At 33.7% G+C, this 18,228-nt stretch overlaps 1 protein-coding gene across 2 annotated transcripts in view; it reads left to right on the top strand.

Annotated features, from left to right (window-relative positions):
* Window positions 1-18,228, top strand: part of IleRS-m (Isoleucyl-tRNA synthetase, mitochondrial) — a 384,064-nt gene that overhangs the window by 209,777 nt on the left and 156,059 nt on the right. For both annotated transcript variants that reach the window (XM_090403396.1, XM_090403397.1), the window contains exons 12-13: window positions 1,208-1,368; window positions 13,271-13,373. In XM_090403396.1, coding sequence (XP_090259522.1) covers window positions 1,208-1,368; window positions 13,271-13,373 — 264 coding nt within the window. The remainder of the gene's footprint in view (window positions 1-1,207; window positions 1,369-13,270; window positions 13,374-18,228) is intronic.

Here is an 18,228-nt window from a genome sequence, read left to right as displayed (position 1 = left end):
CTTTATATGCGTTGTTAATTCCGTAAATTAATTACCAGTTATGTCTAACCAACGTATAAGTCTTACTACTATAAGCATAAATTAATTCTTTTTATTTATTTTTTTCATATTTAACCCACACACAAAAGATCACTAGACACCTATAGCATATCAGTGCTGTTTGTGGGCAAAAGGATAAGAAGAAAGGAGGAATCTGTTTCTTTATTTATTTTTTAAATAACTGTGTGTTGAGGCTTAAGTGCTGTGAAGAATTCATGTTGGAGGTTTAATGGTCAGCACTGAGAAAGGATTAAAACTAATTTTAATACTTCCAATATTTCGTCTCCGTCACAGAGACATCTTCAGGGATTACAAAAAACTTTTTGTAACAACACACACACAAATACAATATAATAGTAAGTGAAACTAAAGTCCTATCTAGGTGGTGCGCCCTCTATGGACATTTGCAGGTGGCCTAGGATGTAAAGAGGGTCTCTGATAATTAATGTTTCCCAAATTTTGGGAAGTTTAATGCAACCGTATTTGTTTAAATTCGGTTGATTCCTGAGTGCAGATGCAGATTCAAAGAATAGTCTTTCTTTTTTGAATTTACTATGGTGGAGCATGGTGGTTTTTTTCTGGTAGATCCTGTGGGTTGTATCCAAAACATGGTCTGCAAGGTTAGATTGATTATAATCGTGATTGCAGATGTATGACTTGTGTTCTTCTAACCAGATGGTTGCTGATCTACCTATCTGTCCGAAGTAAGCCAGTTTACAGGCACAAGGTATTCTATATACTCCAGGCACTGAGAGAGGAGGGAGCTGGTCTTTGGTGGAACGGATAAGGGTAGCAAGTTTACGGTGGGGCTTAAAAGCTGTATGGAGGTTGTACTTTTTTAATGATCTGGCTATTTTTTTCTGATGTACCACGGATGTAAGGTATGGTGATGGCATTTCTTAAGAGATGGTCAGGGAATGACTTGATTATCAAGTCCTTCCCCATTCACCGACCCACTCCTGTTTATCATTGCTATTTTGGTAAATATCATTGCTGTATTGATTTTTTTTTTTTTATGTCACATCAGATAATCATAAAATACCTAAAATAAAAAATATTTTATGCTAGTTGGACTTTTCTCCTTGGGAATTCTGCATATAATTCTTATATATGTATGTATATATTATTGAGAAAAGTAGAATTGAAATAACATAATAATATTTTTTAGGAATGTTTGAAAGATATCCAGATACATCCTCCAATCCTTAAACAGTACTTTGAGGACATTCTGAAATCTTGTCCACAGTGGTGTATCTCACGCCAGAGAGTCTGGGGTGTTCCTATACCAGTGTTTTATCAAGAACCAAGTAAGAAGCCCATCATCACCAAGTATGATTTCTTATGATATTTTTCTGATGTAATAATCTGATGAATTTTTGACTGTATAATACATGTAGTATATAACTGTGCAGATTTTCATTTTATGGAGCATGCAAAACGGTGTTCATAAAGATTTCCTGTAATTCTTTTCAGTTCATGCTTCTACTTCCTTCACATCCTCCAAAAATAAGGCTGACCTCTGGCTTCAGGCTTCTCCTTCACCTCTTGTATAGACAATAAAGGAAAATCATATCTCACTATGTTCCTGTGATCTTTTAACAGAAAGATATCAGAGAAATCCTCATAAATCATTGATAATGAGATTCCTAGACCAGATAATGACTGCCAGTTGTACCCAAAACTGAACCTGAACTTAACATCCATTCTATATCATCTTTTCAAGCTAGCATAGCATACTTCCATGCCAGCATGAAAGCTAGAATATATTCACAAAAGTCATATATAAAAGTCAGCCATAAATTTGTCCTACTGTACACTCTCTTCTGTCTTCTTGAAAAAAATTGAGAGTCTTCAACAGCAAAATTTTTCATTTCCCCAGTCCTTCCCCATTGATCACCAAAATATGGATTACACCACTATTGTTCCACGTCAGATTTTCAGATCTGATTTCTCTTCTTCCATTGACTTTCAATCTAGTCATTCCTAGAAAAACACACACACATCTGGATCCGCCTCTAAATGTGTTTTTTGGTCAAGGCACTACTTTATTATCATCATCAGCCATTTTCTGTCCACTGTTGGATGAAGACCTCCATTCATTCCTATCTTGAGCTTTTCTATGCCCCTAAGTTCTCATCCTCCCACCATTTCTTTGGTCTTCCTGTAGCTCTCTTTACATCTTTAGGATACCATTCTGATATCAGCTTTGTCCATTTTCAGTTACTTCTTACAAATATGACCTGCCCATTGCCATTTGGATCTTTTAATGGTTGTTACAATGTCTCTCACTCTAGTCTGAGCTTTGATCTAAGTATTGATCTTTCCATCTAGAATGGTAATACTGAGTAATGAATATTTCCATTTTCCTCTGGGTAGTCCTCAACTTGCTCAATTTTTTAGTCCATGTTTCACTTTCATATGTCATGACCAGAAGTATACAACTGTCAAATTTTTTTCTTTTAAGGTTAGGGTACCCCCAAAAAAACATAGTTTTGAGGTAAAAATAAGAAAAAAAATTTTTTTTTTGTTTTTATAAAGTTATATACTAAAGAATATATTCCGTAATTTTCGTACTCAAAAACTTCCTTCATTTTGAGTTATCTTTTGAGATAGTTCAAAACTTCCTACATTTTGAGTTATAGTTATAAACTTTAAATTGATTTTTCTCTGGTTTTTACATTGCAGTTGGTTTTGGCAAGATATCTTAAAAACTATTAGTCCTAGAATATTAATTTTTTTTTTCTAACATAGCTTAATATATCCAGAATATATTGAACTAAAATTATAATCATTGATATATATTTTCATTTTTATTTTTTAAGTTTATTTTTCAAACATGCAAGATTTGTGTAATAATCATTATATGGACAAATTAAATTTCTTTTTAAAGGAACCGATATATGCTCAATAATTTTAGTTTATATTGTTTAATAGACATGATAGAATATCTGTAACAAATTTGAACTAAAAAAAATTATTTGTTTCATAAAAAAGTGACACAAAAAATGCATAATTTTTTAATAAAAATTTGATTTTTTAATTAATTTAATTATTTTTTATATATATAATAATTAAAATAAAATTTAATTAATTTAAATTTTTTTCCAATTTCATGGTACACCCTATCCTTAAGGCATACTGGGATGTTTCCTTTGAGTGCTTCACGGTTTCCAAAGACTTTCCAACCAAGTTGAATTCTGTATATAATTTTTTCTTTACAGTCACTCTCTACTGTGATCTTTTGTTTGAGGTTACTACTTCTTGCTTGTGCAATTTCTAATTCATATAAATCCCATATATCCAGAAGGAGATAATTCGTTCAGCAGATAACTCTCTGTCTCAGACCCACCCCTCTTCATTTGTTTTATTATGTTTCTGTAGGTATTTTCATGGCAGCTACTTCTTCAAACATGTAAAAACACAACAGATGCTGGTCAAAATTCAGTTCAGCTGTAGACTTGTTGAATGAACTTCTCATTTTCAGCTGTAGACTTATTGAACCAACTTCTCATCCTCTTTTATTCCATTTATTTCACATCTTTAGAATAGCGCTCCCATACCATTTTGCTGAATGACTGTGGTCTCTGTATGTTCAAGAAATGCATAGATTTCTTTCTTCACAACCACAGGTCACACTTTTTTTTTTTTTTTTTTGTGGGGTTGGTATATAATTCTCGAATTGTCCCATTTGCAGTTCATTCTATTTGCATAAGAATATTGTGACATACTTAGTGAACCAATTTGTGCAAAATATATCAAATGTCATTTTAACCTCTCTACCGGCCAAGGTGGATGAAATAGTGAGACCAAATTGTGTATCCTATCAATGTTATTCAATAGGTGTTACAGAATTGTATCCAGATTTAGCTGGACGTCTATAGATGTCATGGCTGGTTGGGTGGTTAAGGAAGTAACAGTAATCCTGAAAATTCCTAACAGGTAAAGTCCTATATCTGTAGCCTACATTCATTATCTGGCATCCACAGATAATTTTTATTTATTTGTATGGGTTCCCCCATTCCCCCACCATCCCTTAGGACTGGTTGAGCCCTCCTAATGAGGGATTAAGTATGTATTTTATGTAGAGCCATGTGTGTTCACAGGCTGGTTTGCCTGTTCTGAGGGAAGAAAAACCTGAGTTTCCGGGTGAAATACTCTCTGCCTCCGTATGAGACCGGCTAACTCACCTTTTGTTGAAAGAGACCAAATAAAAGTTCCTCGCATCACGGAAGGAAATCGAACCCAAGTCTTTCCGACCAAAGGGCTTTTATCTATACTTACTGAGCCACGGAGCCTCTTCCAGAGATAATGAATGTAGGACATTGGTTCTCAACTGGTGGTACGTGCTGGGCCATTCAGGGGTACTCGAAAAATAATCAGTAATGGCGAAAAAACAAGTAAAGTAAACAAAATGAAAAACGTTAGTTATGGAACAATAAATATCAGTATTTAAACACAGCCATTTTAAAAACAAGGGGTACAATTTATAGGAATGGGTTTAAAAGGGGTACACAAGTGGAAAAAGGTTGGGAATCACTGGTGTAGGATAAAGATATAGAGTTTCCATTCTTTATCTCGTATAACCTAACAACAATAAACAAGATATGCAAGATTTTAGTACATATGCACCTAACAATTCAGCAAATCAGTGAATCCATTTTGCAGCAGATTGATTCTGTATCATTTTGTTACATTTATTGGTTCTTCATCAATTTGTCATGGTTGTATGGTACCAGTTTAACTGATTAATATATTATTATTATCATTATTTGACACCTCCAGGGAGTCCATAGATCATTGAGGGAAGGCACCTGCTCTACAACTCTGTCTCCACCAACTGACTGCAACTACACCAATGCCATCTACCGCCGACCACCACCACTGGTATTTCCACAGACAATCGTAAACATCCATGCACACGACAGGATTCAAACCTGCAACCTTTTGGCTGGAGAGCGGATACACTAACTACTTGGCCAGCCTGGTTGGCATATTTATTCATTTTGAATTAGGATGCATATCAAATTCATTTTCTGTGTAAGCGTCAAGATTTTCAATAACCTATGTCTTAAATACTATCTCAGCATCATACTCAAGTGGTGTGTGTGTGGGGGGGGTGAATTTAAGTGCTATAAAAACATAGTCCTTTCTTTACCCAAAAGAATGATACTACTTCACTTTTTCTTAGTTTTGCTAATGTTTAATTCAAGGTAATTTTTCTCTTCTTGGACTGACTTTCTATACAACTTATCCTGGCATGTTTATGGATCTCATCTCATCTTCCTTTTTCCCTCTTTTACCTTGTGGCGCCGAGGATTTATTAATCATCAGACCTCAAACTGTTCACAGGATAAGGTGGTCAGCCCTACGCCCCAGTGTACCCTATCTGTAGTGTTGAGTTCTCAAGGCCAGTTTGCCTGCTTTGCAGGATGAAAACCCCAGGATTAACTGGGGAAAAAACCCACGCCCAAGAGTGTCTAACTTGGCTATGGCTGAGGAAGATCCTTCAGCTCCTCACGTCACCAACAGAAATCGAACCTAAGACACTCCTTCCCCCAGGCATATGGTTGCAAAGTGCACAGCCACTAGGCTAACCACGTGGACCTGTTGTTTATGGAGGATGGGAAACTACACTTTAGCCTCCTCATCCTCCATAAAACTGGTATTCTTTTTCATTCAAAACTCTACTTCTCACTTGCTCAAATCCTGACTTTTATAAATTTTAAGTCTGACTCATCTTACAATACTGTTCACACATTTGGGATGGCTGTGCCCAAAAGCCTCACTGTGCAATCTGCTCATCATTAGATCTCTGTCATAGGTTGCTGATGTGTTCACACCATCTGTGCTAATCACTTTATTCTCCCCTTTGCTGACTAATGAATGCTAGCTGTTCATCACCTGTGTCCCCTTTCTTTTTGTAATTGAAGATGCCTATACAGTGGATTGACTGTTGAAGTTTTCAGGTTGCATCTGATTTAATGATACAGGTTGCATATTTTAATTAATTTTGAAGATATCTGGAAAATGAGATTAATTTATACTATTAATATTTCATATTCAAACATTAATTCTGGATTGTCATTATTATAATTCCATATTCTTCTAGGTCTCTGCCTAGAAGGATATGGAATTATACTCATCCCTTGATACCCTTGACCTTAGGCTGAAGTTTTCTCCATAAATGTATCACTCTTGAGAAGAGCGTATTTCTTGGCTATAAATAAAACATTGTATTTATTAGCCTTCTTTATATTTATTTTTATTTATTTATTTTTTTGACTAGAAGTGTGCAATTGTAGTTTCATTGTACCATTGATCCTCACTGCACCAAATGTTTTTTTGTCTCATTTTGCCTTAACTAACAAAATTTTGTTTTCATTCATGTCTTCACAGTTGATTCACAATAGTATATTTAGCTTTTATCAATACATTTTCTAGTTTTAATGCAAAATGCTAATAAATTTTATACAGGCTTCTTCCCACAACATTACTCATATTTTGATCTGATGATTTTTAACAACCAGTTAATGTCAACATTGGACAGAACTGCCCTTCCTCTAAAACACGATAATCACCTTTCACATCTTTTGTTATGCCAGTGACAATATCTTATTCTTATGTGTAAAAAAATGTGCATCTGTTCCTGCAAACGGTATGCTGAAAAATTTAATTTGCTATTGTTTAGAAAGAGTAGATTATTTATTAATTATTAATCACCATTCCTCATTTGTTATGAGATTTTCTCTATAATGATTATTTCTATTTCCAAGTGTTTTTATATATGCACAAGAGTTCAATTCCAATTGGTGCAATGACTTTTAAACTGTTTCTTTCAAAATCCAAAAAAAATCACTGACTCAAGACCAAATACAAAATATACACATTTAATAAAACAAAAACAACATATACACTTCAAATAAAATTACACAACTAACTACAAAATTAACTGGATCCAAGGCCTTTTAAAATAAACTTACACTTTAAAGATCACCCATTCTCTGACTCATTCTATTACTGGTTTGTTTAACATATACTTAATCACTTCTACTAGACTAAACACCTGATTTACACAATAACAAAATGTTCATAGTTTTTTTTGTTAAGGCCTTTTTCTGAAGATATAAGATTCTCTTCTTTTCCATAGAATCCTTTCTCATCACCCTTATGTAGCACACATTATTCCTCCTCACTCTGAAGTAAAGATATTCTGAATTCATTGAAGTATAAGTATAACTCTTATCTCATGCAGTTCGATTTTGTTAATCTTTCTACCAGCAAAAAAGTTTCTTCTACTGCTTTATCTAAGTTGCCAAATTATGTCTCCTTTTCCAGTAGAAATAATAGATAGATCCAGCGTCCTTAAAATAGATGAAATTTTCCAATCAGTGTTTCCTCGAACATTCCTGTAGAATGGCAATTGCAATATTTTCTTTTATTTACCAATACTTATTTACAGTCTTAACTCCTCCAATTTAAAGGCTCACAGTTCTACGATTCCTTTTTCGGAATCTTCTATTAATATTCCTCCCACTGTCACATACAACTAAATAAGCTTCGTAAGAACAAAATTCCTCTGTCTGCCTTCTTAAACTTCCATTATCTCTCTCTCTCTTGTTTTTCCTCCGTTACTTAAATACCGAACGCTCCCTCTCCTTGTCAGCTGTCAATCATGCATCAAATTCCTTGGCGAGCATGCATCAAACTCCTTGGCGAGCATGCGCACTCCATGAAAGTGGCAAGCAAGAATTAGTATAATGGCTGACGTGTCATCTCCATTAGCTTTATGAGAATGTCTTTACAAAACACAGCACTTAATAATTTTAAACCACAATAAAATTTCTGAAAGTAACACGACTATCGAAATCCAGTAAGTACATAATTTTTTTTAATTGCCTCACATTTCATTTTGACAAAATAACATCAGTAATGGGCACATCGCAAGTGCCGACAATACGCATTATGAAACCAAAACTAATAATGTACTAGCACACACCACAACTCGACATCACCAGAGTTAAAGATCGGTACTATCAACATAAGAAGCCTGAATGGCAAAGAAATGGAGCTAGCTGAGGAATTAGATAAGTACCAGATCGACATAATAGGGGTGACTGAAACAAAAAAGACAAAAACTGGTGAGATCTTTCTGAGCAATAAATACAAAATGTTATATTCAGGAAATGACAATCAAGGATACAAAATACGAGGCTAATCTTCTTGAATGGCAGGCAGTCTCAAGCAGAGTGATGTGGGCTAATATCAGAATGGGGAATTGGACAATGAGACTTATTTGTGCCTATGGTCCCACAGAAGGTTCTACTAAGGTAGAAGTGGAGGAATTTTTTGATGCTTTAGAAAAAGCAACTGACACAATGAAAAAGGAAAAGTTGGTCCTTCTTGGGAATCTAAATAGCAGAGTAGGAAATGATTGTCAGACATACAAAAATATTTCGGGAAAATTTGGAGAAAAGAGCAAAGCTAACAATAATGGCAAATACCTGTTGGATTTCTGCTCAGGACATGGACTGGTTATTACTAACACCATGTTCCAACATAAAAATGTGTACAAATTCACATGGAGAGAAGAAGCAAGGAATAAGAAAAGTCTCATTGACTATGTTATTGTTGATAGTGATGTTTTCTCACTGGTGCAGGACACCAGAGTGTACAGAGGATTTGAAATTAGAAGTGATCACTATTTATTCTTGAGCAGGATAAAATTGAATTTCATATTGAAAAGAATAACATGTAAGAAAGTTTTAAAGCGAATAAAAGTTGAGCAGTTCTCAGATGTGAACTGTAGACTAAAATACACAAAGATTATTGAAGAAAAAATGAAAGAGTTTGAGAACAGGAACCAAACCTTGGAGATTCACTGGCAAACCTTGAAAAAAACCCTGATTGATTCAGCTAGAGAGGCATGTGGTGAAGTTGTCTGCAAGGGTAGAAAAATTAGAACTCCATAGTGGACTCAGGAAGTTAAAGAGGCAGTGAAAGAAAAGAAGAAAGAATATCAAAAATTCCTGGCAAATAAGTCAGTTTTTGCTCTTAGGGAATACAGAGACAAATGTAAGAAAGTAAAACTAGCTAAACAAAAGTCATAGGAGGACTTTGGCAAGAACATAGAAAATAAATATCAAGAAGGTGGTAAGATATTCTGGAGGTTGTTGAAGAAGCTTAGAAATGGAGGAAAGAGTGCAGTAAAAGGAGTTTGAGATAATAAAGGTGACATGAAAATGCGAGAAAAAGATATCCTTGAAGTATGAAGTAATTACTTTGAAAAACTGCTAAATGAAACAAGCAGTGGTAGCAGAGTGGTAAAAACACTCAACAGACATACAGTCTGGAATATATATCCATACTTGAAGTAGAAAAAGCCATCAAAGGCTTCAAATGTGGAAAGGCAGCAGGAGTAGATAATATTCGACCAGAAATGCTGAAGTCTGAAGTATGGTGGTATAAAAGTCTTATAGTGGCTGCACTGCATAGTTCAGAAAGCCTGGACAGAGGGACAGATTCCTGATGATTGGAGTAGAGCTCTGATAGTCTCCATATATAAAAAGGGAAATAAAATTGAATGTGAGAATTACAGAGGTATTTCCCTACTGACTGTTCCTGGCAAGATCTATGCCAGTAATACTTGAGAAACAGTTGAGAAGAATTGTGGAAGAAAAGCTTGGTGAAGAACAAGCTGGATTCAGGCCAAATAGAGGCTGTCAGGATCAGATCTTCACTTTACGACAAATAGTTGAGAAAGCATGATAATATAACAAAGATCTGTATTTAAGTTTTGTCGATTTGAAAAAGGCATATGACAAGGTGCGAAGAGAGAAGCTATTCAATATGCTACAGTTATATGGTGTGAATGGGGCATTATATCAAGCAGTACTTAGTCTGTATTTGAGTTGTAAGTCAGCAGTTAGAATTGAAGGAAGTACAGGAAGATGGTTTAATGTTAAATCTGGTGTGAGACAAGGATGTACATTATCCCCTCTGTTATTCATTATCTATATGGATCACATTATGAAGGAAAGTGGTATTAAACATGACTTCAAAATTGGAGATGTTAATGTCAGCTCCTTGCTTTATGCAAACGATGTTATACTTCTAAATAAATCTGCTACGAGTTTGCAAGATTCCCTGACTAAATTGAATAACTGTGGTAATAGATTTGGTATGAAGGTCAGCAATAAAAAGACAAAGACAATGAAAATTGGTAGAATTGTTGAAAATGTCAACTGTGTTGTGAACAGGGAACCTGTGGAAGAAGTAAAACATTTCAGCTAGTTAGGCACAATTTTTAGTGAAGATGGTAAATTAAATAATGAAATAGACAATAGAATCATTAAAGCTGGAAGTCAATTGAATAAATTCATATGGAATAAGAGAGAAATTAGTCTGAACACTAAATTAGCTGTATACAAGACAGTGTTCAAACCAGTTTTAACTTATGGATCTGAGAGCTACACTTGTCCAAAGACTAGAGATTGCAGATATGAGAGTCCTGAGAAAGATTAGAGGCATGAACAGATGGCATCAATGGCAATATCATATTAAAAATGAGGATAATTAGGAAAGAACTTGACATTGTCAGCATCCAGGAATGCGTTAGCAGAGCTAATCTCAGGTGGTATGGTCACTTAAACAGAATGAGCGAGGAAAGATTAGCAAAACAAGTGTTCTCTGCCAGGTTGGCAATAAAAAGACCCAGAGGAAGACCAGGATATAGGTGGATTGATATGATACAAAGTGCCTTAGATGATAGAAATATAAGATCCGATGATGTCGGAGTCTTGACAAGTAACAGACTGATTTGGAGGAAAATTGTAGATAGGAAGTTAATAATGATGTGAATTTTTCATGTTGTACTATCATATCCTGTATACCCCTTGAAGGTATATGTCAGGAATTTGATGATGATGGTTACTTAAACAAAATTAAAGATTACTAGAAGTGTTTAAAAGATCCAGAGGAAGATCATGGTGCAGATGGTTGATCACTTAAGGTGTGTACAAGACAGAGATGATAAGCTGATGAAACCAGGGATCTGACAAATCATAGACCAGTTTGATGTTAATTAAAAATTAGTAATGGAATTTTAACTGATTTTATCTCTTGTAATATCTAAAAATTTATTAAATAAATTAATCTAAGGTGTAATTGTATGTTTAGAACATACATTACTAAACATTAACGTATCTTGTTGGAACAACATGATGAGATTTCATGCCGCTGGGGCATCACATGGTTAAACAAGGCACATATGCTATTTTCATCAGGAAACCGGGATGAACAGTGAAAAGTCAGCTACTAGAACAAACTCCAACTCAACAGCTAGAAGAAGATGAATAAACCCACTGACAGAACAATGGCAGTAGAACATTTTCAGGAGAAGTAAAAAAAAAAGGAATACATATCAATACTCAAGGAAGAAAAGCCATCAAAAACCTGAAATGTGGAAAGGCACCTGGAGTAGATCATATTTGACTTGAATACTTAAATGTGGAAGTATAAAAGGTTTAGAGTGGCTGACAGAACAATGGCAGTAGAACATTTTCAGGAGAAGTAAAAATTGCTTTTAAATTTTTAAATTTTAAACTTTTAAATTTTAAAAAAGAGAAATAAAAATGCTTAATTCTGAGGGCCTGGTCAGAATGTTGAATTCCGGATGATTGGAGTAGAGCTCTCATATTTCCATCTTAAAGGAATAAAGCTAAAATTTGAGAAGTACAGAGGAATTTCTCTGTAATGATCCAGATAAGATTTATGCAAGGCGTACTTGATAAGAAGCTGAAAAAAATTGTGAAAGAGAAATTTGGAGAAGAACAAGCTGTGTTCAGGCCAAATAAAGGTTGTCCAGATCAGATTTTCACTTTACAACAAATAGTTGAGAAATTATTGGAATATGACAAGATATATATATACAGGTAACTCTTGTATAATGCGGATGTTAGGTTCCATAGAAATGCCATGTTATATAAATCGCATTATGCGAGACTCAGTCATATAGAAAAAGTAGGTTTAGGTTCCGAAACCGTTTTTTTTTTTTTTTTTTTAAGATTATATAAAGAATGGCATATCCAACAAAAAAATATTTTTATTTAATTCATGTAAATTAAGAAAACATAAATTATGAAACAAAATACATAATGTACACTTATAAAAATATAAATTTTGTGTAAACTTCATTGCCCATAATGCATAAATGTTTTAGGCAAAATAAAGTAAAGTGCATATTTTAATTGTCATCACACTCTTCAAAACTAACAGTTCGTATATGTTCTTTATTTACGAGTGGCCAGACGTCGTCATCACTTGAAATCTCTTGGGCATCATTAGTATAATTCTCATTGCATACTTCAGCTGGTTGAGTTATGAAGTAGTCAGTAATAAGACCTTTCTTACCACTATACTGCAATTTTTTATTAAGTTCATAATACGGAGCTAAACAAATATCCAATTGTCTCGTGAATTTTCCGGAGCGCTCCATTGAGAGATCATTATCCATAAAATAACTTTCTTACCAAGTCCAATCCTTCTGCTAATTTCATTAAACTAAATTCTTTAACGGATTCATCGCAATCAGAATCTTCAGCAGAACTGTCCTTCTTTCGACATCATCTATTAATTGTACCAGTTCCTCATTTAAATCTATTTCCCCATCATTTAATTCACTAATTTCGTTTTCAACCATATTGCAAAAGAGTTCTAAGTGGCCATTACTATAAAAATAAATTTTTCACATAAAAAAGCATTATATATTGTATGTAACTCACCAAAAAAATAGTGCTCAGCTTGAGATTAACACATTTATGAAAAAAAATCATAGCTTGCTATGAAGAAATTTTGCATAACAAGAAGAAGACATTATGCCGTCAGACGAATCTATTTGATTTTATGAAACCATCGACATCGAAATAACTTTCTTTTTTTTATGTACGAAAAACTACAATTATGATTATATTTCTTAAAAAATATAGGTGTTTTTGTAAACCTTTGGTCCCAATTGTATGTTTGTATATATAAATTACATGCAAAATTATATCCCGAGTTACACGAATTCGACTTACGTGCTTTTTGTTGGTCCCACCTACTGCGTAACTTCGGGGTTTTACCGTATATAAAAATAAGAAATTAGAGAGAAACAACGACGTAACAATATATACTGATTTTTCTTGATTTTTTTTTTTAAACTATATTTATACTGATATTCAGTTTTAATTTTCAGACCCATTATAGACCATATTTGTCAGCTGATTATTTCTCATGGGACTGACTGTTGGTGGTCATTACCTAAAGAACAGCTCCTTCCATCACATGTCCTACAGCAGGTAATTTTTCTTAATTTCCACTGTGTCATCCATATTGAATAATTCTTAGTATTTTATTATACATTACCTACACAAATTAATTCTTAGTGGTATTATATGAATAAAACCATTTTAGAAATTAAATTTGCATAAGGCTGTCTTATATGCTAGTTACTGATTTTTAAAATTTGAATATGTGCACATTTCCACATGAAATTGTAATATGGCTTTTTGATTGGAAAGACTTGGGTCCATATCCCATCTTCAGTGTGTAGAATCTTTATAAGGAGAGGAGTTTTTCAAGTGAAGGTAGGTTAGCCAGTTTCATATGGAGTTTGCAGGGTTTTTCTTACCTCCATATGAAACAGGAATGAAAATTCTTGAAACTCAGGTTTTTCATCCTGCAAAACAGGGAACCTGACCAGAACATATTCAGTTAGCAGATACTCAGATAGGATGAACCACCTTATGGAACATTAAGTAGGTTTCTGAGGTACCAAGTTACTTGGCTGTAATAGACCATTAAACCTAACTTGTAAGAGTAAGATGAGAAAGATATATAACATGCATGCCATGCCATGCATATTTAAAAGGATATTGGGAATGTGTGATAGTTGTGAAATATTTAAACAAATTGTTTTTGTGAATGAATATTAGGTGATCCTTAATGCAGATTTCATTTATGAGAATGGAGGCTGGAAGGGAAGAATAACCTACACAATCAAAGAAAATGTTTATTTGCAGAATGAATATCTTTGAAATAACGATTAAGAATTCAGATTTGGTAATGGAGAATTCTTTTATTATTTTGCAATTAAGAAGAATCAAATCCTATTATCCTTTCATAATGATTTTTGGAGTATTACTTCAGTTGGTAGAGATCAGAAGGAATTGCACCCACAGGTCATATGGAATTATTTAATGAACGCTGTAGGATTTTTCTTGCTTGTGAAACTAATTTTGTTAAAAACTCGAGGGGAGAGAAGAATACTAGAGGACTGGAATTTACTGAACTGGAAGAAAGAGTTAAGTAAACTGGTTTTCAAGAATACAGTGAGCTGAATGACATATATTGTTAAAAGGCATGAGTAAAGAGGTCATGACATCTTCTGAATTTGAGTATTTAATGAGAGTTTTGTAACAAGAAAGATAAAGGAATGGCAAGAGGCTGAAAATAGTCCATTATTCCTAAACAGAGCTTTAGAATTACATATTGATTGGTTATATTATAAATTAAAGATGCGAAAAAATTATATTCTTGGTTTAATCCTTCATCCAAGTGTAAGGAAACAGTTTGTGCCTGAAATATTTTCAGGACAGGGCAATTCGTATATAGAGGCTAATGACGTCACATCACTTGCCTTAGTATCCCATAATGCACATATCCATAAGGATGTGCTTTGCATCATGGGATACTAAGGCAAGTGATGTGAAGTCATTAGCCTCTATATATGAGTTCCCCTGTCCTGAAAATATTTCAGGCACAAACTGTTTCCTTACACTTGGATTAAACCAAGAATATAATTTCTTGGCATCTTTAATTTACATCTCATAAGTACTTAGCCAGCCTCCTGATTTTCTCCCTTATTTTTATATATAAACAGAACTGCTTTAAATCTAATTTTAAGGGTGCATTTTACACCTCAAAACTAACAAACAAACAAAAAAAAAAAAAAAAAAAAAGGTCTCAATAAATATCATCTGGAGAAAACTTGGAATTTCTGAGATACAGCCCTTCGTAGTGGCAAAGAGCTGTAATATGAACACTGACAAATTGCAATGCAGATAGAAAGCAAAATGTCAGGAACTGGTGTGAATCCCTTAATAGCATGATGAATGTAGGTGTTTGAAATGAACTGTGTTGCTAGTCACACCACCGCTGACACATCTGAGACAACCTCATGCACTTGGTAGTTCCTGGTTGTTATAAGTGTGGTCTGATGGTTGTGTATACATGATCAAGATAATAATCTGTAGGATTTAAGTCATGTGACTGAGGAGGCCATGTAATTCGTTCCTACTTTGACCAGTCCATCTTTCAGAAAATCCTTGGGCCTCATGATAAAGTAAATGTTGATATTTTCTTCCACAATAAAAGTGCATATCAACCACTTCAATAAATGTGAACTCTTCATCCATTGTAAAACATCAGCATATGATTTAGAAACACTGAAAGAAATAGCAGCTGTCACTTGCTGAGGGTGAATCTGTTACACTGAACGTAAACTCCAAGCACATTTTGCATGTGATTCTGTTTGTTTACAGTCACATGATTGGTTGAGTTGCATCCATCTGCTTTGTATGTTGATATTGTTCATCTTGTAACTACAAAGGCCTCTTTGTCAGAAATGTGAAATTCCATGGTGTAGTATGCCTTTAAAGTTTAGAGTGGAGTATTGCATCACTCCATTCATCTCCTGTCTATATATAAATACTACAGTTATCTCTATAAATCCTGTGATATTCTTTCATCCCTAATGTGAGCAGCACATTGGGGATGAAACATGAAGTCCTAGATAAGGTGATTTCCTAATCCTCACTAGTATTTATTTTTATATCAACCACTTCAATAAATGTTGTGGGTATATTCCATGGTTGATTTTGCTGTGATGTAGATTTGAAGTGCAAGTTTCTTTAGTAAACCCTACTTTGTCTTAAAATATTCTTTTGCAGGGGGGGGGGGGGGGAGTTAGGTAGAAAGCAGCTCATCTAGTTTGAAACTAGAATCAAACCTATAATGATCTTTCTTCTCCAAATCTAGTATCATGGAAATTGTTTCAGGTTTATGGAAATTTCTTTGACTTTGTAGCAAGGAATGCACTTTTGACTTACTCAGAATTATCAAATTGTTTTAAATCAAGCTAGTAAATTTGGAATAATCTAATATTTAAAGATCTCGAAAATATCAAACCAGGAATTTTTTTCTCGACCAGGTTTGTCAGTTTTTACATATATGATCCAACAATATGGGTAATATCCAGATTAAAAAAAAACTACAATTTTCTTACAGTGCGGCACTCAGATCACCGGAAATGCTTAGAATAGGCTGAGAATTTTATTGACTAATAGCGCAAAGAAAATTTTTCATTTTATGAATATTTAATGAAAAGCATAGCAAAACCTTATTGATTCCAGAATTGAAGATCATTTCTTCATTCTGGAATTGCTGATTTGTACCACTTTTTCATTAACGAGTTGATTCAGATGTTGCGTTCCATTTCTGAATCAACATTTGATACAAGAATGTTACGAAATGCAGATCTTCGTTTATTGACAGTATGTGAAAAATTTATCTTTTCAGGTTTTGATGCATTCTCAAGCCGTTGTGAATTGCATTGATGATAATGATGTAATAGCTCAAATTTAGTGTCCAGAGATAATCCTAAACAGTTATAGCAAGATTATCTTCATGTGAACTAACAGCTGATCATGGAAATTGAATCAAAATGAATAGATTAGCACTAGTGAACTTCATCTAGACGATACTCACCAATTTGCTAAATCTCACTTTTAGCAAATTTAAACCTTTCATTCAGTAAACATCTTCGCCACCTGGCGGTCTATTAATTTCTACTGACATATTTTTAATATCAGCTATTGTTCTGGTCCTGTTTTGAGCAGAAATGTTGATATTTCTTTGAAGCATGTGTCAGAATAATTTTTTAATTTATGATAATCAATAGTTTCAGTTTTATTATTGAAAAATTATGAATTACCTGATACAAGTACGTATGTGTTTCGTAGGTGTCCAACTTTTTTCTTTTCTTTTCTTTTTTTTTTTTAAGAGAGAGGTTACTCACCTATTCAATCTGCAAATATTTCAGATTATAATTCATTTCAAACCTTTCATAAGATAATTGAAAATGTAAATCACTTGGGAGCATGTACTTATACATTTTTAGTGTAAAATTGTAGTAAAAGTACAACTACTTCAAATATGACATGTATCTAAACTAGTAGAAAATGTATTTTTCAAATGTAGTTTCTTCTTCTTCATTGTACTGCAAGATAATAGCAAATAATAATGAGAAAAATATGATGTATTTTCTTTTTCATTGAGTGATCATTTCAGAATGAAATGTTATTTAAAATATTTCTTTCTTTCTTTCGTTGGATTTTCATATGAAAAATTATTTTTGCTAAATCTCGCTTTTAGCAGATTTAAACCTTCCATTCAGTAAACATCTTCACCACCTGGAGGTCTACTAATTTCTGCCAGTAGAATTCTACAAATTTCTGCCAACAGATTTCTACTGGCTGATGAAACGTGTCAGAATAATTTTTTAATTTATGATAATCAATAGTTTCAGTTTTATTATTGAAAAATTATGAATTACCTGATACAAGTGCATATGTGTTTCATATGCACTTGTATTATTAATGTAATTGTTTAATATTGCATTAGTTGTATTTGTTTCATAATTGTTTGTTTCAATTCATAATGCACGAATCTTGGACATGGAGAGGAAGGGTGGGGAGAACTTAGCTTCAAATACTGCAGATAACATACATTATTATTATATAATACTGCAAGCAAAAAAAGGGGGAAGAATTCTGCAATAGACTAGATCCAGTGTGAGCTTCATATACTAGAAGACAGAAGAAAACTCTCCACAGTTAAATTCACTAACAAAATCAGGAGCCACCAACAGGATCACATCTCACTCATGACTTTTGATGCCTGGACAAGAAAATCTAGACTAAAGAGATCATCTGCGTTATAATATGATCATGAAATTAGAAAACAGATTGACTTAGAGCATCTATCCATTAAAATAAGCAAAGAGCCATTCTTTTCCACTATTCCACCAAAAAACATAATGATAACTTAAATCTCCTCGAACCTTGTTCAAAAAAGGATTCACAGCAAGAAAAT

The sequence above is a fragment of the Typopeltis vanoorti genome, chromosome 14 (assembly GCF_054136105.1).
Source record: "Typopeltis vanoorti isolate ZY-2024b chromosome 14, IOZ_Tvanoo_1.0, whole genome shotgun sequence".
Lineage (NCBI taxonomy): Eukaryota > Metazoa > Arthropoda > Arachnida > Uropygi > Thelyphonidae > Typopeltis > Typopeltis vanoorti.
Note: the sequence above shows the minus strand (reverse complement) of the source record. Positions and strands in the feature narration are given on the sequence as shown.